The sequence below is a fragment of the Miniopterus schreibersii genome, assembly GCF_964146895.1.
Source record: "Miniopterus schreibersii genome assembly, chromosome: 19".
In the NCBI taxonomy this organism is placed as follows: domain Eukaryota; kingdom Metazoa; phylum Chordata; class Mammalia; order Chiroptera; family Miniopteridae; genus Miniopterus; species Miniopterus schreibersii.
In genome coordinates, this window is record NC_138119.1 from 15,097,645 (window position 1) to 15,125,492 (window position 27,848).

At 41.3% G+C, this 27,848-nt stretch overlaps 1 protein-coding gene across 1 annotated transcript; it reads left to right on the forward strand.

Annotated features, from left to right (window-relative positions):
• Window positions 1–231: 231 nt before the first annotated feature.
• On the forward strand, window positions 232–18,458 carry NTMT2 (N-terminal Xaa-Pro-Lys N-methyltransferase 2). The gene is made up of 4 exons (XM_081121247.1): window positions 232–509; window positions 10,984–11,159; window positions 16,235–16,484; window positions 17,230–18,458. The coding sequence occupies exons 1-4, from the start codon at window positions 356–358 to the stop codon at window positions 17,613–17,615; spliced, it is 966 nt and encodes a 321-aa protein (XP_080977373.1). The 5' UTR covers window positions 232–355; the 3' UTR covers window positions 17,616–18,458.
• Window positions 18,459–27,848: the final 9,390 nt, after the last annotated feature.

Sequence of the window (27,848 nt, forward strand, 5' to 3'; positions counted from 1 at the left end):
AATCTTCAGGGTGCTAGAGGCTGTGCTGCTGCGTTTGAAGTGGCGGCTGAAGGAGGGAGGTGTGTTTTTTCCTGGACGAGGCAGGATCTCACTCAGCCCATTTCCATCTTTACTTAGCACCTGCTGGCTTGGAGTGGTGTCGCCCAAGCAATCAGACGGGTGGAAGTGCCAAGAGCCTGACCTCTGGTGCCTGCTGCCCCTCCCCCATGCCCCATGACGGCCCGTCCTGATATAGATGGGCAGGGGACTGGTTTAAAATGACAGTCTCAAGTTCGTGTAGGAAGAGAAAGCTAATTCAGAGAAACAGCCAGGCAAGCTTCCTTTCTCTGCAGGAATAATAATATCCCCGTTCTCCATGGCCCACCTGGGAGCCCATTTTGCCTTTAGATCCCGCTGGCAGAAGACCGACGATGACCTCTGTCGACACAGCATGTCCTTCATCCTTCACAAAGCCATTCGCAATGACTTCTTTCAGAGCTATCTCTACCTGCTGGAAAAAATTCCCTTGGGTAAGTGAGTCAGAGCTACCCGATAAGGAAGGAGAAATGACTGAAGGGGCTGTGTGAGGTCGTGGGGCTTCTGGAAAAGCAGTTAGAACAAGGACACTTTTCAGACACAAAGAACCCACGAGGACATTCCTTGTGGAGAGTGCAAAGGCCAAGTGCTGCTTGGCGAGTCAGCCTCTATTCCGGGAGTTCCATGCATCCCTGGGCACAGTGATTTGCTTTTCTGGGTGTTGGTTACCTGAGTACCAGGCTTATAGAAACTAATTTCTGTTTTTAATATTTTCAAGAACATAAAGGTGGGAAAATTAGGTAACTCAAAGATGAGAGTATTAATGCAGTAGTGTATCAACTAAGAGTTAAAAAGAAAAACTAACCAGTAGTAACAGATCAATGTATCCTTGGTGTGTGTGTGTGTGTGTGTGTGAGTGTGTGTGTGTGCTTATACACTCCACACGATCCTTTCTGGCCTTTCTGAGTCAGAATAATAGAGAGTTTAAAAGGAGCAGACTTTAGTTTGGTCTTTGAATATTGAGAAAAAAATTGGGGCAGCACTGCATCTCCATTTTACTTATTTCCTCTAGTTTTCGAGGAATTAGACAATAGGGCAATAAAAAGCTTATCTGGTTTGTCTGCATGACTTTTCTTAGCCTCTGTGAAAGCGGTCACTTCAGGCCACTCTTAACAGCACTGAAAAGGAAATAACTTCCAATTAATGAGTGAAGTGTCCCCCTTTGATTTATATTTCCCTGCAGAGAAAGCGGGAGCGTATGTATCAGCCCCAGTCTGTTTTCTTAAGGTTGCCTGAATGCCCCATTGTGCACTTGATGTGCAAGGTTTCCAGACGTGAAAGGGGCTACATAGTCTTTGTATTGCAGTCAAGAAGCTATATGCTAGCACCCTGCCAAAGTCTCTTTTTATAAATTCATTTCTGAGGGAATCTTTATTTCTAGACATATACTTTCATGTAATATTTATATATTTCTTATAAAAAATTTCTCAGTTTCTCATTGACCCTCACAGCCATGCTATGGGATATATAGAGTAAGTATCATTCTTTTTTCCCTGCTCTCCCCCACCCCCATCTTATTTTTTGAAATGAGGAAAAGAAAATTCAGAGATTATGAGATCTCGTCTAGGTACCAAAGACCAGGGCTCTTTCTGGTAGGTCACACTGCCTATAAATAATTCTCTTAGGACATCAATTACAATAACTAATAAAGGGCAGATGGCTCCCAAGTTTTAAAAATAATTACCAGAGAGAAAAGGAACTTGTCTCTGAAAGTAGTGGAAAATGAATTAAAAAGTAAGAATAAAACAGTCTTTTCTGAAAATCGGATGAAAATTATCTGGGACAAATAGAGTATAATTTACATTTGGCTTCAATCTTTTTTATTTTTCTACCTAGAATAGTCATTTTGATTTGATCTACTTTTTTCCTTTGTGAATGCGCTGATGGTTTATCAATGATTTCCAAACTTAAAAACACCCACATTACTATTAAAATCAAGCCTTTTGACGAAGTCTTCCAGGGAAGGCCAAGGTAAAATACAGGAAGGAGTGAAAATCGTCCGCTCCCTTGCTCTACCCTCTTAGCCTCATCAGTGCGTCCTGGGGCGCTTCTGTAGCACCCACAGGGTTCCATAAACACAGCTGGAAAACCATTAATTGCTTCTAAACCAAAGATGACTCCATTTTACTTAGTTGGTTTTCCATTAATGGGTACTGCTTATTTTCTCTGGCCCTATGATTCAGCCCAGTTTCCCCTGAGACTAACAGCCCAGCTTCCCCAAGTATCTCTTTGATTTTAACAACTGAGGGCTACTTTAGTCAGTATGGGCTAGGCTAGCCTGCACTAAGAAATTCGCCCCGAAATCTCAATGGCCAAACGTGTAGAAGGTTATTTTTCACTTTGGCTACATCATTCCAACATGCGTTATTAGGGGGCAGGGCTATGTTCCGCATCGGCATTCAGGGATCCAAGATGGTAAAGCCTCCACCACCTAAAACATCGCTAGTCACCATGGCAAGGGAAGAAAGGAGCCAAAAGTTTGCCGGCCAGCCCTTAAATATTTTGTTCTAGAAAGACATACATTACATCTGTTTAGAGACTGTTGTCCAGACCAGTCACGTGCCCCTGCCTGACAGCAAGGATGCTGGGCGATGAGAGGGGTACATGCATATTTGGTCTCTAGTAAATGTTTCTGTCGCAGGGGAAATCATTGCTTTTTAGAGGTAGAAACACCAGACATTTCTTCTTTCGAATCAGTTCGATTATATTCAGTGCAAGAGACATTTATGGAACTCTGTTCTGTGCACTGGAGAAGATTCAAACAATAAGACACTGTCTCTGTTCTTCAGGGTTTTATCATCTGGTAATGGAGGTAAATCTATAAATAACTGTTAATCCTCAAAAACTTTAAATTGAGGGTGCAGGGAAGCAGGCTCCCAGCTCTGTGAATACTCGGATTTTCTGCAGCTTTTTCTCTTCTCATGGCAGAAGCTGAAGTACCTCTAAAGTAGCGAGCTCTACAAGCTCTTAATGGTGCAGAAAGGAATCAGTACGTATGTCTCATCTGCCAGGATGACCTGCACCCCATCAGAAGGCTCCCCAAACCCTTGAGGAACTTGCTCGGCCCCCGGTTCTTGTCCCAGGGGATTATAAGGGGTATTCACGGGACGCATTTCCACGCGGCAGTTCCCCTCCCTGTTGGACTCTGGTTGCTGGGAGAGCAGAGGCCCATCCGTTTTGCCCTCTGCTGTTCCACATATTTACCATTTACCGCGGGTCCTGGCGCATAGGAAGAACTCAATTAAAACCTGTGAAGCAAATTAAACGGCTCCTTACTAAAAATGAATGGCAGGTCACCAAAGTCCCGAGTTCAAGTTCTGACAATGCTGTTGATAGAGAAGTCACCTCTGCAAGTTACTAAAGTCTCTGAGCATCACTTTCCTCAAAACTGCAGGGGGCAAGGGATCGAATGCAAGTAATTAGATAAGAAGTCAATGCTCAATACGTGTTAGTTTTTTCTTTTCCTTCCTTGGAGCCGGGCCCTTAAAGTCACCATGCAGCCTTCCTTAGAACACGTAGTACTACAGACGATAAGCTCAATTCACTGGAGGGAGTTTCAGGCGACAGTGGATTTAAGCTTTTCCATTTGGAAACGAGACTCAGCCAGCGGATGTGCTCCCTCCCCAGCTCTGCTGGGGTGTTTCAGAGGCGGCTGCCCCTCCTTTTGATGATTTCAAGGCTCCACAGAAGTGAAAATAAAGCCCTTCTTTGAAAAGGTTGGGGAGATCTACTGCAGGGCCTGCACAGAGAGCTTGTTGTTCGGGGTGATTATGGGAAGAGCGGTGGCTGCCCAGACCCTTTGATTCCTTTTTCCTTCCTTCCTCCTTCCAGCGGCCTGTGATAGGCAGCCGGTCTCACACCAGCCCGCTAGGCAGCAACCTTCCGTCTGGGCGACATTTACTGAGATAGCCCTGGCTGCACTCTCCAGTGGAAGACCCGGCTGCTCCACTGAGTACAACAGGCCTTCACAAAGAAATGGGAATGAGCCTACACTGTTCTCAGAGTTTTGCGTGTATTATCTCAGCTAATACCCACGACATCCCTATTAGGTGGTGCTGTTCCCCACCTTGCATCTGAAGAACTGCTGCACAGAGGCGTTCTGTTCCGTCACTTGCCAGAGGTCACATGCTGGTGGTGGGGGCGGTGGGGCAGGACCAGAACCCGGGCAGCCTGACCCCAGAAGTCTGTCATTTTTAACCACACAATCGTGCCGCCTCCCAGTGGAAAGGGCAACTTGACCGATAGTGTGGGCCGCAGTATAAGTTTCACCACATTTTCTGATTTGATGGGAATGTAAAGTACAGTCTAGGAAGGCCATGGGCTTTCTGCGAGATTGTCAACGAGACAGGCCAGTGAGTCGGTTCACACCATCTAGTTACACCAGCCCAAGTTCAGTGGAGTGAATGAATTTTCCAAAGTTGGCTGTTCGTCAAACAGGAAGGAGGATAGGAAAACAATTTATATAAATCTCCTGTTTGTATGCCAGTGCTCAAAGGGGTCTTTACACATACGGCCCAACCGAAGATGTTCATGTAAGCCACCCCTCAATAATTCCCCTAGCACTGTCCACAGCCTGAGTACACAGAAGTCATTGAATATTTATTAATTAGAAATTGAGCAAGAATCACTACTCCTTGACATTGTTAAAGGCTTAATCTAATGTCACAGTTAGAATAATGGTCCCATGTGGTTTAGCAGGAAGAACAGAGGCTTTGCATTTAAACAGGTGTCGATTAGGACATGGCTGTAACACTTACTTCTGTGCGACACGGAGTAAGTTACCAAATCTTCTCACTCCCATTACTCATCTGTAAAATGATGATCTTCACCCCTGTCTTGTAGTATCATTGTGAGGCTTAACAGAGACAACGTGAAGCGACGATGTGAAACTGCCCAGCAGAATGCCCAGCACATAGGTGGTGCCCACCAACTGTTAGTACCTCCTTTCACTTACCTCTTCTTAGAGGAATCAGTCTCTGAGGCGGACATTAAGAACAAGGCTCACCCATTTGCCATCACAATGAAAAGCCAGAGTTAATAAGACCATTTCCTGTAAGACACTTGGAACTTCCAGATGAAAGTCAGCATACAACTGCTAGCATTTTTCGAATTGATTTCATCCCTCACAACTTGTGGGACAGTGATACATTTTTCAAATGTTTACTGTGACCTTTACAATGCAAATGCAGCAAGATCATTTTTTTTTCTCTTTAAAGAAATGAAGAACCAGATGATTTCCCTTTTTATTTAGAAGACTTCCAGATACAGGGAGAGACGGATGAGATGATATGGGTTTGGATTTAAATAGACCTGGGTTTAAATCTTAGCTGTGTCACTCTAGCTGCTTAATCTTGGGCAATTCAGTTAATCTCTTAATGCCTTGTTTTCTTCTGTAGATATAACATTCATATGACATATTCAGTTAGATACACATGCTTAGCATATGTAGTCATATCGACATGCCTGACAAATTATAGTTACTATTTTTTAATTATTTGGGTATGCGTAATTAGCAGGATAGATAGTTCATAAACTGTACAAAAAGTGTGAGCTGTGAGTGCTTATGTCAGCTTTTCCTTACAGCCCTCACTATTTTGTTGTATTATTCAAAGTACAAAACAGTAGATAATACTCATTTACTCAGTAGATAATACTCATTTACTCAGTGAATGCTCAAAGAAGGCCTACTACGTGTTAAGCATACCAGCAAGTGCTGAGGCTTCAAAGAAAAGATGTACCTTACCCTGAAGAGGTTAGTGTAGGAGGGAGACCCACACATCACCTCAGTGGAAGGTGGGATACCGTGATAGACACTACAGGGCGCTGCAGAGAGAGGCACGGAGGAGGCAGGGCAGCTTCTGACTCCCCTGCTGCATACCCTCATCAGGAAAAATCTCCAGTACCTGCCTGGCTCTGGCCTTTTACAACTTGACAAGAGGTCAGGTACAACACTCAAGTAGGAACAGACAGGAAGACACTCAGCCAAGTGGCCAGGGGATGAGACATGTGGTGGAAACTTGAATGGATCCTGGCTGAAGTGGAAGGCTTTCCCTCCCTCCCCAGCTTTGTTGGCCTCATTTGTGTTGGAGCCTGAAAAGAATTTAGGAAACAACGAACTAGCCCTCAGCTGAAAAGGAAAAAACCCTCTAAAACTTCCAGGGTAGAGATGAGAAATACCAGACACCTAAAGCATACAGGGAACAAATAAGACCTAGAGGGACTCTCAGGACCATTCCGAGACTTGGTAATGACAACTTTCTAGCATTCTCGCACACCCAGGCCTTCGGATTCCACCAGAAACAAGATAAAGTCCCACTTCCCACCCTCCCCTGTTGGTGAAAAAATAGATATGCGTTTGTTTTTTTTTAAGATTCTACATATATGTAAGATCATATGGTATTTGTCTTTCTCTGTCTGACTTATTCCACTTAGCATAGTGCCTTCAAGGTCCACCATATTGTCACAAATGGCAGAGTTTCCTTCTTTTTATGGCTGAATAATATTCCATTGTACCCAGATACTTTTCCCTTTCTTTTCTTCCCTCCCACTCTTCCTTCCATTTTAACCATTACTTCTTTAATGACTAATTGGGAAATCTTTTTATGTAAGGCTTTACATTTCATAAGGGCATTTCCTAATTAGACTTTATTTTCTTATAAATAAAAGGCTAATTTGATCCAATATTCTGTCTTAACTCATTTCAAACCTACTGTCTCAACCTTGCCAATATACCCTCTGGAGATTCTGAGATCAATCTTCATTTGACAAGTAGGTCTAACATCTGAAATAAAGTCTGAAATAGCTATATCCAACCATTAAAAAGAAGATAGCAAATATATGCGTGAAGCAATTAATATAATTTTTCTTAGAGACATCACAAAATCTTTATTTTCACTCAGGGAAAATGAACTTGTACTCTGTTTTTCTTTCTGTAACAAGTAAACCATTGGAAAGTCTTTGGGAGTTCAGCTCAAAATGTAGGTAAAGGAATGAGTACCATATTATATCAAGAACTGAGAGTATCTAGCCTTGGTCTTAGACTATCCCAAGTTTCAGAGAGATACTGCAATCCTATAAGAATAAGCCACTAGATGTATTTCTCTAACAAAGAGGCATGGGCGGATGACTGATTACCTTATCTGAGTCAACTTGCACCACAGCAGGAGCTATCAGGAGGGGAGAACCTAGGGCTGGCCATGACACCTCATATATCTTTTTAGTGAAATGCTCCTGTCAATTAGGTGAAAATGAGAACCCAAGCCCATAACCGTAAAAACTTACCTATTGAATCTGACCCCTGCTGAGGTTGGCATTCACTTGTGGTCTAAATGTTGCTGGTATAATGGACCATTCCCATTTCCAGATTCAGGGTTTTAATAGACTCCACCAACTAGTTGACTTAAGCAGGTGATGATGAGTGTGGCTGTTCTGCTGCTTTGGTTGGATCACGGAGAGCTCTGAGCTGTGGCTTGCCTGTGATCCAAGGCAGCATTCAACTCTGGGAAGACTCGATGAACTATGATTTCCTAGCCTGGTTTGCTGAGACATACAGGGAAATTTGGAACAGTCATGTTATTGAGATGGTTACGCTTGATTTTTGTCATCCCTGTTGAATTTATAAGCATTTATTGAGCCACCTGCTGCTTGCACAACACTTTACCAAGTGCTAGAGACGGGGGATTGGTTAGGTCAGTGGTTCCCAGTGTTTCTGAACATGAGGACTTTCCTTTCAATGTTGTACGTTCTTAATCAGTAGCTAATTTGTGTATAAAATGGCAAAAATAGTCTATATATTTATTAATACTTTTAACAGATTTGTACTTTTAAAATAACAATCTTTGTATAATAATATATGTGGGAGATATAGTACATAATATTTTTAGTCTCTAGAAAATGATATACATGGGAACTGATTCCTGTATCCCTTTCAGCAAATTTATGATCATTGAAGGGCCCAAACATTGGCTCCAATGTCTTCAAGTTGGAAAAGACTGATATAACTACACAGATGGAACATATTACAATGGAACATTGCAATATAAGTGTTTATTGGATTTTTAACTTTTAGAGTCAAAATTTGGGACAATGTAATCGTTGTTCAATTCAGAGCCAAGTAGTGCACTAGTCCAATATCACAATCTTGGTGTTACCTGGAGAAAGATGTTCCTAGTTAAGGTTAAATGGATTTTCTTTTCTTATATTCCTTCTACTCAAAATTATGTCATATTTTGATTTGCTTCATATCCTGATCATAACATTTTTGTACTGTTGCATATTTTGCTTGGAGCTTTCAATTATCTTTTATTTTTGGTGGCTCAGATTAAAAATACATTTTTCTTAAGATATCACTCGTGTCTCCTTTCTTCTTATTTACTCTATTGTCCAGAATCCAGTTCATTCTACTTCTTGAAGATATTGTTTTCGAAACCTATGTTTTCTGTTGTAATAGAAACTTATTTCTTTCTAGATCTGATAAATATCTGTGATTTGGAGATTTCTTTTCGTTGGATTCCTGGGTTAATTTCATCATCTTTCATTACATATCTTTTCTTGATTTTAACCCTCATTGGGCTGAAATATAGCTGCAAGGAACTTCTGAAGAATGAATCCATAGGAGGTAAATAGTCGTTCACATTTGGGGATTAAGTTTTAGCTTCAAAATAATTTTTCCTCAGAATATTAATGACACTGCTCCATTGTTTTTCAGTGTTTCTGATGAGATCTGTGTTTTTATAAACCTGATTCTAGTCCTTTAGACAGGGTTGCCAGATAAAATAAGATGCCAGCTAAATTTGAATTTAAGATAATCAAATAAGAAATTCTTAGTATAAGTATGCACCATGCAATGTGATATTTTGAGCATACTTACATTAATAACTTATTGTTTATCTGAAATTCAAAGCTAATTTTCTGTCCTGTATTTTTATTTGCTAAGCCTGGCAACCCTACTCTTATTTAAAGATATTTAAATATCTTTAGAATCTTCTCATTACTCTTTGTGTTTTTCAAATTTCCCAAGGATATGTATAAATCCTTTACTTATTATTATTTTTAATCCATGCTGCTTGGTACTTGTTGAATCTTACAATCTCTTTTGGTTCTGGGAAATTTTCTTATATGATTTCTTTAATAATTTTCTTCCCTCCATTTTTCTCTGTTTTTGAGAATCTTGATCAGCTTGATGTTGGACCTCCTGAATTAAGTTTTTATTATAGCTCTAATCTTTTTACTTCTGTTTTCCGTATCTTTCTTTGTGTTTATATCTTGATAAGTTTATTCACTTTTATATCCCAAAGTTTTTGATAATCAAAACTTTAATTTCTAAGAAGTCTTTGTTATTGTTTAAATTACCATTTTCTTGGCATCTTATCACTGATTTATGAATACAACAGTTCTCACAGCTCTCAAAAAATATGAGCTTTTTTGTATCATTTTGGTTTAAATTCTCATTGGTTTCCTGAATTATTTCCATTTCCTTTGGGCTCAGATCTACCTTTGTCTTTCAAGCTGCCATTTTACCCCTATGTGTTTGGAAATCATTCTTTATCCACAGTTCGGAATAAAGGACAGGGTCAGTGATTCTAGGTAATGGAGACCATTTCCTCTGTTATATACTTCTTCTCTGAGCAGAAAGGATGATAAGCTCTACATGTCCAGGTACAATCTTATCAGACTTTGAATGGGTGTGAGCAGGTGAGGTGCTTGGAGTCCTCTATATACCAAAATGAGTGGTGTTCTAGGATCTCAACACTAACTGGTCTAGTTATCTTTAGGCAATTCATCTAATTTTTTTTCAATATATAGAGAAGGGAAATATTCCCACTTCCTACTTCCAGGATTATAGCTGTGATGCCTGTTGCTTTTGGGAGGGTGCAATTGTCCCCTCAATGGTTGGTCTGTAGACAGATTTTTTATTAACTCTTAGTTCTTTCTGAACTGGGCTGCAAGTTCTTTAGCTTTGTTCCATGTGCTCTATGTCTTCCAGAAATTTGATGAAATCATGAGTCCATCAATGGCCCCCTCTCATTTTCTTCACTGTGATGGGTGGAGTTTATTAAAATAATTCTTGGCGAGTATTGGGAAGAAGGGAAGACAAATGCTTGCATTCAGCTTACAGTCTTAAACCAGAAGTTCCTCCCTTTCATCCAATTTCTATCATTTCCTCCTGAATATGCTCTAATGAAAATATTTTATATCCGCAAGGATGCATTTAGGTTTACAAAACACACTTAAATGCAGAGTCATTTACCCTTAAGAAGTCAGAACACATGTTTTTCTAAAAATAAGTGTCTTAAAATAATATCTCATATGGTTTCTGAAATAGTGAAATGACACAGTATATCATAGTATAATGTTTCTAGCCCACTACCTGATACAGAATAGCTGCTCAATAAATATTATATATTTTTTATTATTTTATTTCCAGAAGATAGAGCTCAAGCACATTTTCTATAATGTTGGTACAAAGAGGTATTTGGGTGTGAGTTACTTGGAAAAAAGATGAAAAAATAGCTACTCCTTAGATTCTCATAAAACATTTGGAGCTCAAAGATAAAACTCACTGTAAAACTTGTGACATTTATATTCCACTGTAGCAAACACTATTAAACTTTTTAGTACAGTGATAAGCTATAGTTTTATTAAACCATAGGGTATTAAACTATGGAAAATGCCACATGATTATGATTTATACATATATAACAGAAGTTCAGAGGGGTTAAGAAGTTTCCCCAAGGTTAAAAGCAAGTAAGTCACTGAGCCAACTCAGACCCAGGTCTTCGAAGTTCAAACCAGTGCCTGTTCCTCCAGAACATAAATATGCAGGCTTCTAAGAAGAAATTAATGTGTGATAAGATTGAATTTGCTCTGTCATAGAAATATTAATAAGTATTAATGTTTCATTTGCAGTGAAATTGTATGCTTTAACAAGTCAAGTCATCAATGGTGAGATGCAGTTCTATGCCAGAGCTAAACTCTACTACCAAGAAGTACCAGCTACAGAAGAGGGGATGATGGGAAATTTCATTGAATTGTCCAACCCAGATATCCAGGCCTCTCGAGAATTCCTTAGAAAATTTGTTGGGGTGAGTTATCCAACCACAGCTTGGTGAGGAGGCAAAGTCCTTGCAAGCATTGAGCTCACATGCTTCTGTGTTGTGACTTAAGTCATACTAAAGCCGTATGGTGCAGCCAAGAGTTTAGCCTGAAAGCGTGCTTTAAACTGTTCAGAAAGGATGGGTGACATCAAAACACTGGTTTATCCCACTTGGCATTTCTCTCTCCTAAGCACCATCTAATCGCTCATGCTTCAGGGGAAGGTGAACTAGCAGTGCTAATATTACAATTTGGAGGTTAAGAAGACATCTCTTTTAGAGTCTCATAGATAAACCAGTTAACAATCAGGGGATTGATGAGAGATCATGCCATTTGGGATCCTGGGGTGATTTATTGATTACCTCTCACAAAAATTTGATGTGGTAAGGGAATGCATGCTTATGTTTGGTTTAAAAATGATAAGTACATTAGAATCTCTTTATATTATTTTATACATAGTTCAGACACTGCCTTGAAAGAATGTGATCCCTTTGTAGTCCTGTGTTGGGTGAAACTCTACTTCCTTACTTCCATGTCATATGGAGACAGTATAGAGTAGGGGCCAAAATCTTGGGCTCTAGAGTCATTATGGCTTCTTACTTAGTGTATAAGAAACCTTGGGCTTGTCACTTAAGTGCTCTGAGCCTCAGTTTTCTTACCTCTGATCAGGGCATAAACATACAACCTGCCCCAATGGACACGTGATGATCAGATGAGATCGATGTGTCAAATGCTTGCTTTAGTGCACATAATTATCACCCAACAAATCTAATTTACTGCTACTGCTACTAACAACAGGCTTTCCTAAAACACATTCATTATATTTTAAGGAGCTTCATTTAGTTGTCAGAACAATGAAGCTGCCGTTGGTCCTGCTGACGGTGTAAAGTCCTAACTGGCAAGCAGGTTTTGTGCCAATTCATTCTGAAGTCATTTGCTTGAAACTTGGAGCTGATTTTATTCTGATAAAGGAAACATTGTAAATATTACAAATATTTGGGGTTAGGTTGTCAGTTTACTTAATAATATTAAGACTATCCGTAGTGTTGAGGTGAAGTTCTCTTCCCAGCCAACTTCCCCGGAGCACCGAGTGTCTAAGTAGAAAATAGGATCAGGATGGAGCGCCCATTGGGGCCAAAGTGTCTGGACATCAACTGCAGCCATAAGGACTACGGAGCTGGGGCTGCTGGCCAAGGCTGTTTATAGGTCAGGTTAACCTGGAGTATTTCTAAATCAGTGTCACTGACTGATTTCCCTGAGCGCTTTTCTGAGAATGGGCAGCCACTCTGCTAAACTCATTAGAAGCATCTCTAGTTTATTCTCTACAACAGTTCTAGGAGGTAAGTACTGTTATTATCCTTGCTTTTACAGTTGTGGAAACTGAGGCTCGGAGAGGTTAAGTTGTCAAGGTTACACAGCTGGGAAGAGACAGAGCTAGAACTTAAGCCCAGACAGCTCTGTCTGACACCAAACTCCCTGCTCTTAACCATGACATATTTTTTCCATTTGTCTCATGAAGTAAAAAAATCCCTGCTTTTTAAATTTTTTTTTTTTTTTTTATGGACCACAGACTTCAACCCTCCTCCAGTCTGGCCGAGAGCAATGCCTCCTGCTTGCCCGGTGGTGAGGCTGACTTTGATCCCAGTGCATTTCAGAGGCTTAGTTAGTAATCCAGCTGTCTTGTCACTCCGCGTGGAATGCCAAGCTGACCACAGGGATGCTGGTCTGACAGGGCCCATCCACACGCCCACAGACTTGGGAAAGGAAATAGCCTGGTGCTTGCATATTTATGTTGGAAAGAGTGAGCTGCTCTTTTCAAACAAATATGAGGAGTCCTTCTTAGCAGACAAGACTCATTGTGAAGCTGTGGCCTCTAAGTACAAACATGGTCTTTTTTTAAAGAATGACATTTTGGTACTTTGACCTTAATAATCTGCTAAATGAGTATCCAGGTCAAGGTACAAGTAGAGAAGGAATATGAGGATCTGACATGATTTACTCTTGTGTTAATCAGGGAAAGTCAGATTGTCTAATTCAAAGTTTAGCTTTCCTTTCAACACTTAGTAACATGGGACTGTGGGAAAAGGTGTTCAAACTTGTTGCAAATGTGTTTACTTTAGCAAATAAATGATACCAAGATGATGTCCATGACACAGCTGACAACTTTCCTCAGTTTTAACTTTCTTGGGGAGGGGGATGGCAATTTGTAAAAAAATATCAGTATTTGCTGGTATTTCTCTTTTGACATTTCTCAGAGATTGCACAACTAAAAACTCTGGGTCTAACTTGATATGTATACTTCATGGTTTTTATACAGTGACCTTTAGCACTTCCATTTTAGTTTTAAACTCCACTAGATGAACTTGATATAATGTTCTTCAAAACAAAATATATGTGCAGAATCAAAACTACAGTGAAATTCCTATGAGTATTTTACTATGTTATAGGAATCCATATGTATAAGGACAGCAAGGGCATCAGATCTCAATACAGTCACTGCTCCGGACATTTGTGGTGTCCAAGAAGCCGTGATGCCGTCCCTGAGACCAGTCTTTAAATACCCCTTCCCGGAGGAGCTGCGTGAGGCTGAGACAGAGAAAGAAACGTGGTGCCAGCATATGGGAGGCGGTGCCAACTATGTGGAGTGGCAGGGAGTAGAGAGAACTAGGCGACAGCGGCGAGAGGCGAGAGGTACACAGGATTCTAGTGAAAGGCACCTTTTCTATTTGTAAACAACCATCATTTCAAGAATAACAGTAGTCAATACCACGTGTCTAAACTGGTGAAAAAAATACAAATCAGAGTAGGAGAGTTTTCCAGGGAGTTCTATTTCAAACGCTTCACTTCTCCTGGCCTGTTTCTTTGCCTGCGGATGTAGGAGAATCAGGCATGAGTGGTTTAAAACTCTAGGGTTGTGCTGAGGCCCTTCGAGGGCCTCTCAGGAGAATGACAGGAACGCTGAGGGTGTGAGGCCCTCCTCACTGTAACCAGGGGAGCTTCAGTCTGATTTGTCCACTGAGAAAAAGGAGTTCAGCTGTTAGAATCTTCTTGAAATCAACCCTCTGGCATATTGCTCGGAGGCCTCTCTGCTTTATCGGTCCATGGTTCTCCTTCTAAAACCACCTGCTATAATCATGTGAGCAACATGATCATAGAGGCTGGGGGTGAGTAATGATAAGAAAAATTTGTAATGATAATCTCCAGTTGAGCACACACATTTCTACTGGACATTTTCCGTAGCTTATAATAATCTCCCTGTTCTCCCCCATCTTCTTTATGTTATGAATTTACTTAGAAGCTGCTTCTTTTACAGCTGTTCCAACATAAGCCTTTAGTGTAGGCCTTTTTTCTAAATTAGTTTAAGTTATAAGATTTGAACGTGGGAGGTGGCATAGCATAAGTAGGAATGGCAAACAAATGTCCCATGGATTACCATGGGCCCTTCCCATACCCAAGGCAGACATCACCAATCAATCACAGGTCTCTTTCCTGCTGAGTGTGAATGAAGCCTTGGAATTCCTTTCGACGCGGCATTAGACAGACACTACTTAGGAAACCAGAGTTGGTAGTTGAGGTGACAACCCTAAGGATGAACTAGCTTTGGAGTCACACAGTTCCCTATTCAGATTTAAGTTCTGGCATTAACTGTGTGGCATTAGAAATCAAAGTTTCCTCACCTCCAAAGTGGGGAATTATCATTGTCTTATGGACTTGCTTTGATTATTCTAGTTACAGATGCAAAGAGCTTGCTACTTATAAGCGCTCAGTAAATCAGGGACATTATCATTCCATTTGGAAAAGCCACACTTGCTTCATTTTCTTCCTTGTGTACTTTTCTTACTATGAGGAAGGCCTTCTGGGTGGACCGAAAAGCACATTTCTGATCTTTCCTTCTGCTCAGATTTCACCTTTTGATCTTTAGCCAAATGTGGTTTTCTTGTGTGTGTTTTTTTAAATCCTTAAAAGTTCCCGAAAAATCAAGAGTAGACTTTCTTCTGGAGATCTTTATTGGCAGCTTCAAGTATCCTGTTGCTGTCATTTCTAGCACAAAACCTCCTCAGCGCCAGTCCCAGTTGTGGCCCAATCAATGATATCAGCTGAATCTTTGAGAGATGGATAGATATATATATAGGCATCTCAAAGATTCAGCTGGCCATGTATGTGGGCATATTTGTACATATCACTTTATAGAAGTAAATTTGAGAAAGTTTACATTGGTTGATTTCCCCTACCTTCACCACCTATCTATCCATCCTTCACCCTCATTTTTAAGTATGCACAGACATACTTTAAAAAATTTAGGGGGTTTTATGTCAAGTGAATCATGCAGTGTCCGGTACAAAAGCAGAGAACAGTTTTTAGCATTAAAAGACACAGGACACTTTGCTGCAATCACCTTTTATGCACCTGAATGCACTATATGGCATTCAGGGCCAGGTTTAAAGTAAAATCCTGGCCTGAGAATGAAGTAAAATCCTAGTATTCCCTCAGCTCAGGTCCTAAAAATTACCATCCATACCAGAAGAGTAGATAATTCAGAGCCCCCCAATTCAGTTTTGAAAAAAACTAAAATTTCAATTTTATCAATATGAATTGTGTTCATTGAATAAATTTTAAAAGTACTTTTAAAACTCAGGAAGGCTCTCACTTCTTTGTTTTTTAAAATAAAGTAATAAGCTATAGTTTAGGTCCATTTAGCAGTGGGTTTGACCCAAAGTTACAGTTAACAAAGTTCTATTTTCACAGGGCTTTCAATGACCCATTTCTTAGAGAAAATTACCAAGACATGAATTCCTAAAATTGCATTTTTTTGAAATTTCTTTAAAGACCTCTATTTGGGTAAAGTAAAGAAAGGAAAAACTAGAAGTGTTTGGGTATGTTTTGGAAAAGGTAGTTGAATGTTCTATAACCTGATTGTAAGTATGTGCCTGTACACATTTGTCTGAACTCACTGAAAGATACTCTTAAAATACTGCATCTTATTACATGAAATCGACCTAAATAAAGTTGACTTGAAGAGGTAATCAGAGTGTCCGAGACTCAGAGTGTCTGTACCTTTGTGCAGGGGCCGGGGAGAGCTGGGACGGACTGTGCCTTGGATTGCGGCTCTGGGATAGGAAGGGTCAGCAAGCATGTCTTGCTGCCAGTTTTCAACAGCGTGGAGCTGGTGGACATGATGGAGTCATTCCTCCTCGAAGCCCAGAACTACCTGCAGGCCGAAGGAGACAAGGTCGAAAGCTACCACTGCTGCAGCCTACAGGAATTCACTCCCCCGCTGGGGAGATACGATGTCATCTGGATTCAGTGGGTCTCTGGTTAGTCCTGCATGGCCTCACACCTGCCCTTCTCCCTTCCCCACAAGGAGAAGACGACCCCGAGGCTCATTTGAGGATTTGCAGATAGGGAACAGGGATATTAAGGAAAATCTAGAGGTCGTTGTGCCTAGAGGGGTTAGCTAGCCTTAGGCCTCCTGGGGACTCCTACAGAGCTCTGGTCCTGATTTCTCCCCGGACATCCTCTGGATAAGCCTGACAAGTTCTATCCTTAGGGATGGAGTGCCTTTGGTCCAACCTAAATTCTAGAAGAAACCTAAATACTTGAAAAACTTAAAAAATTGGGGCCAAAAAAGGTTTATTCCCATTTACAGGCAAAACTAGAATTTCTTAGATTTAAATCTCCAGGAAATGAGACAACAGCAAATTAGATTTGTGTGCGTGTGTGTGTGTGTGTGTGTGTGTGTGTCTCTCGGAGTCACAGATGAGTGACAGAGTTGGGTTGTAGGGAGGACATGGAGGGGACCCATGGGACAGTTTATCTCATGCCCATGAGGTAGACAGCCCAGGTAGTATAATATCTGTTTTACAGACAGGGCACTGAGGCCCAGTAAGAGGGTGACTGTCCTCTTCCCTAAATTCTCAAAGCCTCCTACAATGAAAACAATCCAGGCTATTAAACAATTCATGACTGAGTGAACAGACGGTCCCCCCGGTTCTTTCCTCCTCACTTTCTTTCCCACCCACCGTTCCCCCTGCCTGCCCACCTACTTGGCCTCGTCTGTAGGGTACCTGACCGATAAGGACCTCCTTGCATTTCTTTCCCGGTGCCGTGAGGGCCTGAAGGGACACGGCGTGATCATCCTGAAGGACAACGTGGCTCGGGAGGGCTGCACCTTCGACCTGTCTGACAGCAGCGTGACCCGGGACATGGGCGTCCTCCACAGCCTCATTCGGAAGAGCGGGCTGCTGGTGCTGGCCCAGGAGAAGCAGCGCGGCTTCCCCGAGCAGTGCGTCCCCGTGTGGATGCTCGCGCTGCGCGGCGCCGGGCGCCCCCGACCGCAGCGCGCACCGGCTGCGACGGGACCGAGGCGCTCCCCTCCCGGGGGCACCTTGCAGTTCACGGAGGGATGGAGAGAAGGGGTGCAGCGCGCGTCTGGAAATGACTGGTGATGTTGTGTGCACACTTTCCACCAATTAGAGAAGAACATGCAAACACTCTGGATTTTCCGGACGATAAATGGAGCGAAACATCAGAAGAAATGATTGTATACACTAAACTGTACAAGTGTGCACAGAAAGGGAGCAATGTTCACAATTCTACACTGCCCGGTCCCTGAAGATTGGCATTATAAAAGGCAGAGTAAGGTCTAGCCCCGTCTCTCTGCACTCATGCTAGATACCTTACACTTCCTTCCTCTTTGGGACTACTGCTTCTCTTAGACAAAAATCTCCCCCTAATTAAGAAGGGCAGTCAAAATAATCTTGTGAAAACAAGCCCATTACTTAATTTGGTCTTTAGTCTTTCTCTCGACAGAAAATGTATATGGTTTCACTTTCTATTTTGGGTCAGTTCACCCCCCAGTGATGTCGGATGGATGTAACTTGATAACAGAAGGCTGCATTTCAGTGATGGGGAAGCCTCTCTCCTTTCAGGAGAAAATGTTGTATCCTTGAAATTTCAGCTGTGAACATATAAGTACATGTCACTGATAATCTAATTTTAGTCATTGGCTCTCAATGCTGCTTGCTTCCTTGCGGCTGCTCCTGTTTCCTTGGTTGATATGAATGCACATTGGAAAGAAAAGGGAAATGATAAATCTGAAAAGTGAACAACCTGGATTAATTTAAGGCATTGGTTAAGTTAAAAATAATAAAATATCTTTTACAACCAAATGTAATTTAATTTTAACTGCTTTTGTCTTTAAAACACTCCATTATCTTCATGTTGAAGCTCACATTTGTATTTTGATCTATATATATGTTTGCTATATATAAAAATATGTTTGTATTTTGATGTATGAGTCTTCTATGAAATGCAAAGAATTAATTTAAGCAAAGAAGGTCTGTTGCATGGATATGCTATCACCATAAAAATCATATCTGCAAGGCGTAGCTCTAACGCAGGAGAAAACAAGCATTATAAAACATTTACTACCTTGGTAGTTTCATTTCTGTCCTGGAAAATGGTGCCACTTACTCTGTCCCTGGCACCTATTGTATGTTACCCCACACTCTAAGGTAACTTAACCAAATATGAGGTAGAGCCTTTAGTGAATGAGCCAGAGAGCAGAACCAAGTCAAATGGTGAACCATTACCGAATGGATTGAGTATGGCAAACTAGGGCACTTCAGTTTTAATCCTCCGTGTTTTGGAGCAAATTAGCTGAATCTTCTTTTTAGGCCCATCCAGGAATTTTCTTTTTTACAAACAACAGCACTCTTAATTCTCTTGCCTCTTGACTTTCTGCTTTGCCAATACTCAGATACTGATGGACACAATTATCAATTTCCTCTGCTCCTGGGCTCCTGAGCTTATGGAGGAAATAGCATAATTGTCCTTTGGATATAGATATATGACCTTTAACTCGGCTGAGTCTTTGAGGTTCATCAGTAGTCCCTTTTTCCTTCCTAAGTCGTCACTTGCCATCTCCTTAGAAATGTTCCATATTTTTATTGCTCTACACAATTTCCCAACTCTATATCTATCCTAATTTATTTGAGAAAGTAGATGTTGGAGAGTAAATTGTACCAACACCAGCCCTTTATACTGTTAATAACAAGATAAAAGAAAGAGTGACTTGAAAGGAGGGGATTCATTGGAGCTGATCACGCTGCCTAATAGGACATGTTAGGGTTTGGACATGTTATCCATAAAACAAGACAAGGTTCTTGAGGGCGCAAGTGAGGGACTGATTTTTCTGGTCCTGGGAGTAGAGTCAGAGATGTTGTAGAAGGAAGACATTTAGAGTGAGACCTACTTCAGCCATCTTCAATCTAATTCAGCGAGCCAAACACCACTGATGTTATCAACACATCTGTGCTGTGGTGTAAGTGACAGTCTACGTTAGTTCCAAATACTGTCCAGAGTCCAACTGCCCCAGAGTCATTTGGGAAACTTTTATAAAATAGAGATTCACAGGCTCTGTCCCCATAACAGTCTAGCTCTGTGAAGTGGGCTCAGATAATTTATATTTTTTATAAGGTCTCAAACTGATTCTGATCATTAGTTTTGTTTCAGGGTACTGATGGGGAAAGGGGAATGGAGCTGGGCTCTTCAGAGCAGCAGAAAGCTAAGGTAGGGCAGGCAAGAATGTGGGCCAGGTTAGGGGAAATAGCTAGATGGGAAAATCCATTCTCCACACTGATGCCAGTCTTTCTAAAGTACATATATCACCATGTCACATGTAATCTTTCAGTGAGTCCCTATCACCCCTAGGGTGAATTCCCACTCCTTAGAAGGATAATAAAGAATTTCCCGTTCTAGCCCTGACTTCCCTGACCATCCTTGGCTTTTCCATACCCCTTACAGCTATACTTAACTACTTGTAGTTCCCTGAAGGAGCTACCATTTATGGCTCGGGGCATTTATAGATATTACATCCTTAGGATAGAATGTCTCTTGTTCTTTTTTTGTCTGGTCCAGACTATTTAGATGTTGCTAACTCTAGGGAAGCTTTCCTCACCACACCCCCAGGTGCTGTTAGGTGCCCCCACTATGTGCTACCCTAATACCCTCTGTTTAATATATCATAGCACTTATGTGACACTATAATTGCCCACTTATGTGCTATTTCCTCTATTAAATTCTGAGCTCCTTAATGGAGCATTCATGTTTAGGGTCTCAGTCTTTAGCATAGGCCCTCACACTGCAGGAACTCAAAATTTTGTTGAAAATATAAAAGACAATGTTCTGAGTATTAGAAAGGCTCAGGAGGCAGTGGAGGCTAAATTTCTGGAGGCATCAAACAGGAATAAAAACAAAGCAGTAGGAAAAACCAAGGGCTTCTGAAGTCCCAGGAGCACTGGGATGTGTAAGACTGGTCCAAACAGTGATCCAACAATGCAAGCTGGACAGACAGGAAATGCACAGAAACAAGAAGACAGTGAATTCAGGGATCAGACAGGCATTCAGGAGAAGATTACAGCAAGAAAATTAGGTCCTGAGGTAAAATCCTGCCTCTTAAGAAAATCTCTCTCTCTTTTGTATATGAGTCAACCCAAGGATATGGCCAACCCAAAGCCCAGAGTTTCATCACGTGAGAGGGTGCACCTCATGAGAGAGATACATTCTAATTGTGAGTAGGTCATAACAAAGTAACTCCTAATCCTCACCTGCTTCCTGCTAAGCAACAAGTCCAAAGAACCAACCAGGCAACAGATCAAGTGCGTCCTCTGTGACTGTTGAATATAAGAAGAAGGTGCTCACCTGTACTTCAGAGATGAATTAATTGCAAACATGCCTGCAATTCTAGGTGAACTTTGGAGGACCCCTTGGCTTATACAGTGATTCACGAATGGGTACAATCTTCACCTACCTCCTCTGAGTACCTGGGCCACCACTTCTAAGCACCAGCTTACAAGCATGCCAAGTCTTAAGAGGTCGGCAATTTTATAGATTCAGGACCATCATAAAAATATAAAACAAAATGAATAAGGTCACCCATGTGAAAGATGATCTGCTTTGTATTATGGACACATTTTGGCCTTATCCTGTTTTTTTTTCCTCTCCACCATTTCCTGTGACTGGTCTGTTTTGAGTGATGTATTGGGGAGAAGATCTGTGGCAGATACATTCAGCTGCCTGTCAGGAGTAATTAAAACCAGTTGTGTTATTGCTTTCCTTGGTCCCAGCTGACGCTTTGATGCTTTGGTGTCCATGCCAGAAAACTACCTCTTATAATCATCAGAGGCCAGTGTTTTTGCAGAGGTCACTGCAAGCTAATTAAGTAAATATGTGAAAAATAGTTTTAAATTATCTCAATTAGTAGAGTGTGTGTATACATGTATCTAGAGTAGGAGTTGAAGAGAGACTTTTTAAATGATAACTGACTTGCAGAGTTAGTGATTTGGGGCCAGAGAACTATGCATATACAGCACCTTTGTATGTTCATTAAGTTGGCATAACTTGACCTTTTGCTGCATGACAGGCTGTGTTAGTTTCAGAAAGTAAACATATAGAAAATGTCCAAGAAGATCATGACTCAGTAATGGGAAAGACAGATACATAAATAACAATAAATCAGGATAAAAAGAACTAAAAGAGTGGCATGTACAATGAGTTAAAGTAATACAGAGAAAAAAGAGTGGCTCACTACACCTCTAGGAAGCTACACAGGTTCATTCATTCAACACATTTTTTGAATGCCTACTACGTGCCATGTACTTGCTCTAGGGTCTCAGGATACACCTGGGAATAAAACCCAAAGGTCCCTGACCTTGCATAGCTTGTATTTTAGAAGATACAGGGATGCAATAAATATAGAATAGTAAATTATTTTATGTTAGAAAATGGTAAGTTTTGGGGGAAAAAGGAGAAAGTAGAGTAAAGTAAGGGGGGGTTGGGATTCATGGAGGAAGGTAGTGATTTCAAACAGTGGTTAGTATTGGCTTCATTGGAGAGGTGACATTTGAGCAAAGAAATGAAGAGGGTAAAGCCATTGGCCACGTGGAGATCTGGCGGAAGAGGAAATAGCCAGTGCAAATGCCCTGTCTTGAGTGTGCCAGGCCTATCTGAGAAAAAGCAAGGGGTCAGAATTAGGGAGATGAGTGGGGTCAGATATGTAGGGTCTTTGGATTATGGAAAGAACTTTTACTTTTATCCTGATTGGGACAGGGAGCCACTGCAGAGTTCTGAGCAGAAAAATGACATGTGACTTGTTTGAAAGAGTTCCTCTAGCACTACACTGAGAAAAGAGAACAGTGGAGTAAGGAGATCAGTTAGAAACAGGCGCTGGTAAGCTACGGCTCATGGTCCAAATCCAGCTGGCTGCTTTTTTGTAAATAAACTTCTATTAGAACACAGTTAGGCCCATTTGCACTACAACAGTAGAAGTGAGTAATTGCCACAATGATTGTAGGCCTGCAAAGCAGAAATGTTTACTACATTTAGCCTTCACCAAAAATAAATAAATAAATAAATAAATAAATAAATAAATAAATAAATAAATAAATAATGCTGATCCCTAAGTTACAATATTGTAGCAATTCAGGACAGAAGTGATGGTAGATCCAATCAGGGTGGTGTCACGGAAGGTAGTGAGAAGTTGTGGATTCTAGATATATTTGAAATAAAAGCCAATTGGATTTGCTTGTGTGGGGGAATGTAATAGAGAAATCTAAGGTGAGTCTAAAGTTTTTAGCCTGAATTACCAGAGAACATAGTTTCTAGTGTTTGAGATAAAGCTGGTGGTGAAATAGTTGTCATGGTGAAAGATCAGGAATTAGAACAGCTTAAACTCAACATTTGTGAGTTTTTAGAAGACATCAAGTGAAGATGTTGAGGAGCCAACTGAAAATGCGAGTCTGAAGTTCAGAAGAGGCATCTGGGCTGGAGACGGGAAATTAGCATAGAGATGGTATTCAGAGTCCAATAGCAAGAGGACAAAGGATGAGCCCTGGAGCACTTAAACATTGAGAGTTTGGGAAGAAAAGGAAAAAACAGTAAAGAAGACTAAGAGGTGACCAACGAAGTCAACCAAGAGTGGTTGACTGAGAACTGAAAGTCCTGAAAGCTGAGTGAAGAGAGCACATTAAGGACAGAGCGATCAACTGTATTAGATCTTCTGATAAGTTAAGTGAGAGGAGAGCCGAGAACTGACCAATGCAGCTTGGGTAGAGTACGTAGGAACAAAAGTTGGACTGAGTAGTTATAAGTGAGTATGGGAGGAGAATTACAGAGAATGAATACAGACAACTCTTTCAAGGAGCTTTGCAAGAAAGGGAAACATTTGCAAACACACAAGGTAGTATCTATCAGGCACAGGAAGTAGGGCTAGGGCACTAAGGGAAACACACTGGATTCCTGGTCCCACTGAGTGGGAGGACAGGTTTAATATTTGAATGCAAGGGTGACTTATATGACTCAAAGGCAAGAGTGAAGCCAATGGAGTGATTGACTCTCGTTGATCCTCGATCTTGCTCTCAATTCTCACTTCACTGGGAGGCGTCACCGGTGGCCTGGCACTGTGTCCCACTTTTTGTCCAACCAACTGTGCACTATGGCTGTATGTATTCCACCCTCTCCATCCCAGCTGTGGGCTACAGCTGAGGGACACAGCTAAAGGAGGAGAAGAGCTGGGAAGAAGCTTCAAAATTGTCTTCAGTGTCGGAGTGTCTCCAATGACTGACATCAGGAGGTAATAGGAAAATTTAAAATCATGTAACACGTTCATGCTGTGCATGAGAGATGCAGCTAAACAGTCTCTTGATAGGAATTCTTAAAAAGAGTGCCTTGGGAAGGCAGCCAGCCCTTGCACTTGGGACCTTAGCAAGAATAAGAAGCCTGCAATCTTCCTGCACCACCGGATTAAACATGTGTACGGAAAGGGTTTGGGTTGTTGTAGAAAGAACAAAAGGATGTCATGGGCGAAATGTCTCTGACTCAGCCCCTCTAGGAATACTTGTCAAGAAGGAAAAAAGAATGTGGCAGATACGCCCTCTGTGTCTACCAGATGTTCTTTGACAATATGTATTGTTAAAACTGAAATTTAAATTATGAGAACCAGGCCCACCAAACAATGAAATTTCCGGGGGCATTTGAGTCCATCCATTAGGCCTTTCTGAGCGTTGCTCTGGGTCCAGCTACCATTTCTTGATGTGAAGTGTTAGCTTGTCTCTGGAGTATCAGCCCTTTGATGCTTTCTCTGGCTCAGAAAGACTCCTGTGCACACCTTTTGGAGTGATGGATGGCAGCTTGGTAGTAAGAGCAAGGTAATGGCTTCTCCAAGTCAATGTGCTATGCCTGGAGAGGTGCAAAGTCGGGGATAGCTGGTGTCAGGGGCAGCCGTTCATCAGCTAAACTTTGAATGGGCCAGGACCTTCATTCCTCATCATAGCGATTACATTCAGTGGTTGTTAATCTGAGGACAGGGTCCAGACAGAGATTAATAAGAAACCCTACTTAACCTTCTCTGGAATGTGGGCAGACCCTGGGGCCATGAGGCCTGGCTCTGGAATATATAGTGTAAGGATCCAGGAGCCAAAGCATCCAATGTGGAATAGTAGACCCTTGGCTAAGGAGAGATGAGTGCTCTTAACACAGGCCCTGGTCTGGGGCTTGGTGTAGATGCTCAAGTCATTCTTCTCTTGCAGGTTCAGCCTGATGATCAGGAAGAGGGATGAGGCCAGGTGACTCGTGCATGAACAGGCACATATAAATGTTAATTTCTGTGGGAAATTATGAGTTGCTCTAAGTCTGGGATGTGATCATCATGGCCCTCCTTCAGAGATGCATGTAAGAAAAGTTTCCAAGCTTTTCAAATGAATAAGAAGGACGTGATTCATTTGTTCAACTGTTCACTCATCCACTAACCTGACAAGTATTCATTTGGTGCCTAATTTATGCCAAGTATTGTGTGAGCCACCGGAGACACCATGGGGAGCAAAACAGATTTAAATCACTTTAATTTGGTGAGGGGCAGACATGAAACAAAAAATGATTTTAATTGCAGTCAATGCTATGAAGAGAACATACAGGAACAATGCTATGAAGAGGATCATGGCTCACCGCACACTTCTGCAGGTCTCTGCTATAAAGTTACTTGGTTCAAGAGGCCTTTTCCAATTCTCCCCTTTCCTCCACACTTGCTATATTTTTCTCCAAATCATTACCAGTATCTGATATTATGTCAAAACATAGCACGGACATTTTGATTTAGCTCTAGGGGCTCTGGAAGGCACTGCCTTTGCTTCTATAATATCGTCCTCGGCATTCAGTAGAGTGCTGCCACAGAGTAGAAGCTCAATATATATTTACCAAATGAGCAAATGAAAAGCAACCGCAGGGGTGGTCCACAAAACAAAACAAACAAACAAAGGAAACCACCCAAAACAAAACAAAAACCCAAACCATCCCTGTGAGAACAGAGAAACCAACACTGAGACTGAGCACATTTCCTATTTTATGCTCGGATTTTAGCTTCCAGTTATCAGGCTTCCTAGTGGATTTCTTTATTCTCACAGTTCTAAGGCTCAACAGCCCCCCTGCATTTATTTCCACGTATCCTCCCAACCTCAAAAGCCTTGCCTGGCTTTACAATGGCAGGAAGGACTGACATAACAGTACATCTGGTGACCCACTTACAATGGGCTACACTTAGAGCTGGCCTGTGTTGAAGGCACTGTTTTAAATGGACCACCCTGAATGTTACAGTAGATTGTGCCTTTCTGCCAATAAGCTCAGAAGTGTTTTATAAATAAAAAGATGATGAAGAAAAGAGTTCTCCCTTTCTCTCTTTTTTTTTTCTTTCAATACACATGCTTAGAATTTTACTGCACTAAGCACTTCAGCCCAGGGAGATGATTCTTTTGGTTCAGAATCTGCTTACTATGATTTGTTGATGCTATAGCGCAGGTTTCTATTTTGGGGTAAACTAGGGAAGGCTAGATTCCACAGAAACAATCCTCCTGGGTCCCTGAAAGGAACCTCAAGTTCAAGAGAGAAAAGGAAGGGCAGGCAAATTTACAGCTGTCCCTAGACTGCAGTTGTTGTGTATCTCCTGGCAGGGGGTTCTGCTGTGCTTGGAAGAATAACATGAAAATGCAAGCTCAGAATGAAAATGAAAACCCCACCCCAAACCTTCATCCACATCTGAAGCCAAGTCCTTTTAGGTGTGCAGGAGGGATCTGGTTGCTTTGTACAAAAAAATCATTTTCTTTTTATTAGCAAGCTCCAGGGTTCCTGGTGATCTGAAGGGCTGTTGTCTCTCAGAGGGCAGCTATAGGGCAGTTGTGGGGCAGTTGTGGGGCATTCTTGGCAGGAACAGAGGCCAGAAAGGCTAGAAATCTTATTCTGCAACATTTTCTGCCTGGTTTTTAAAGTCAAAGATGACAAATGGTTCTGACAAATTCTGCAATACCTTTGGATTTGAACTGTCTGATTGCCTTGAGCTGACCTCGAGAGGTTAAAAAACCAAACCAACCAACAAAACATAAAAACAAAAACGAAAACCAACATATCAAACCATGTTCATGGTTCCTAGCCTCCAGCCCTCCTAGTGCCAATGTGGTCCACTTGTTGAGTGATCCTGTCAGGCAGCTCTGGCTCATTACAAAATGAGTATGCCCTAACCCCACACTTCCATATGGCCTCACGGTATTCTTGTAATTGCATTCCTTGTCTACAGTAGGCAAAATGAAACACATGCTGTGAAAGGGGGTATGCTTTAAGCTGGTTCCCAAGGCAGACTTTAATAGAAAATGAGTGAGGTCTCCTTTAGGAACTTTTCCATCTGTTGGGCCCTTCCTAAAATGGGATTTCCTGATAGTTAATATTTCTCAGTCAGATAACATAAAATGCCTGCTTCTGGATCTTGCTTTTAGGTCTTCAGACCACATAGGTGATGAATTTAAGTGGGGACTATAATAAAACCTCAGCAATGTACTTGATAATCCCAAGGGAAATTGAGGGTAAGGGTAAGGGAATAAGTAGAGATGGATTTATGTAATAATTACAACCATCATTTACTGAGGAACTACTTTGGGCCAGGCACTAACTAGTTATTTTATATATATGTTCTCTTAATTAAATGTAGCCAGAGATTTTTAATTTAGAGTTATCACTGGAACTTACTTTCCAGTTTATATCCTAGGTTGTTATTTTCCTGTATATGATATTTAGGGCATGAACCTAAGAAGGTGAGAAATCTGGGTTTGACTCTTTTCTCTTTTATGTGAATAAGAATCTTAATGTCTTAAACTAGGAATGGGAATGATAATGCCTACTTAATGGAATAGATGTGACAAGAAAATTAGATACTATAATCAAGGGGTGAGTCACAGTGGCTATTCTATATTAGACACTCAATAAAATAACTCGATATATGTTTCTAGCAAGGGAAGAGGCACCCAGATCAAACTTGTTGCTATTAAAATTCTTTATATAAGGTTTTGCAAGTGAAAAGTTAGGCCATGATTCATAAAGGTTCTGAGTACCATAAAACAATGGTGTTCAAAGAGGTAGTGAGGAAAAGGGAAAGTCAGTAAACACACACACACACACACACACACACACACACACACACACACTACCCCTCAGTCCTTCAGATGGGGTCTTGAACAGTAAACCAAGGTTCACTTACAGAACTCCCATAACAAATGAGCATATGGTGAGCATTTGAGAGACAGAAACACACATCCTTCAAGGAAGCACTTAAGTTCTTGGGAATTTGGGAAGAATAGAAAAAG

Coding starts and splice junctions, on each gene's coding strand:
- NTMT2 (XM_081121247.1), top strand. CDS start 356: ATGGCCCACCTGGGAGCCCATTTTGCCTTTAGATCCCGCTGGCAGAAG. Junction 510..10,983: donor GCTGGAAAAAATTCCCTTGG/GTAAGTGAGTCA, acceptor TTTCATTTGCAG/TGAAATTGTATGCTTTAACA. Junction 16,485..17,229: donor CTGGATTCAGTGGGTCTCTG/GTTAGTCCTGCA, acceptor CCTCGTCTGTAG/GGTACCTGACCGATAAGGAC.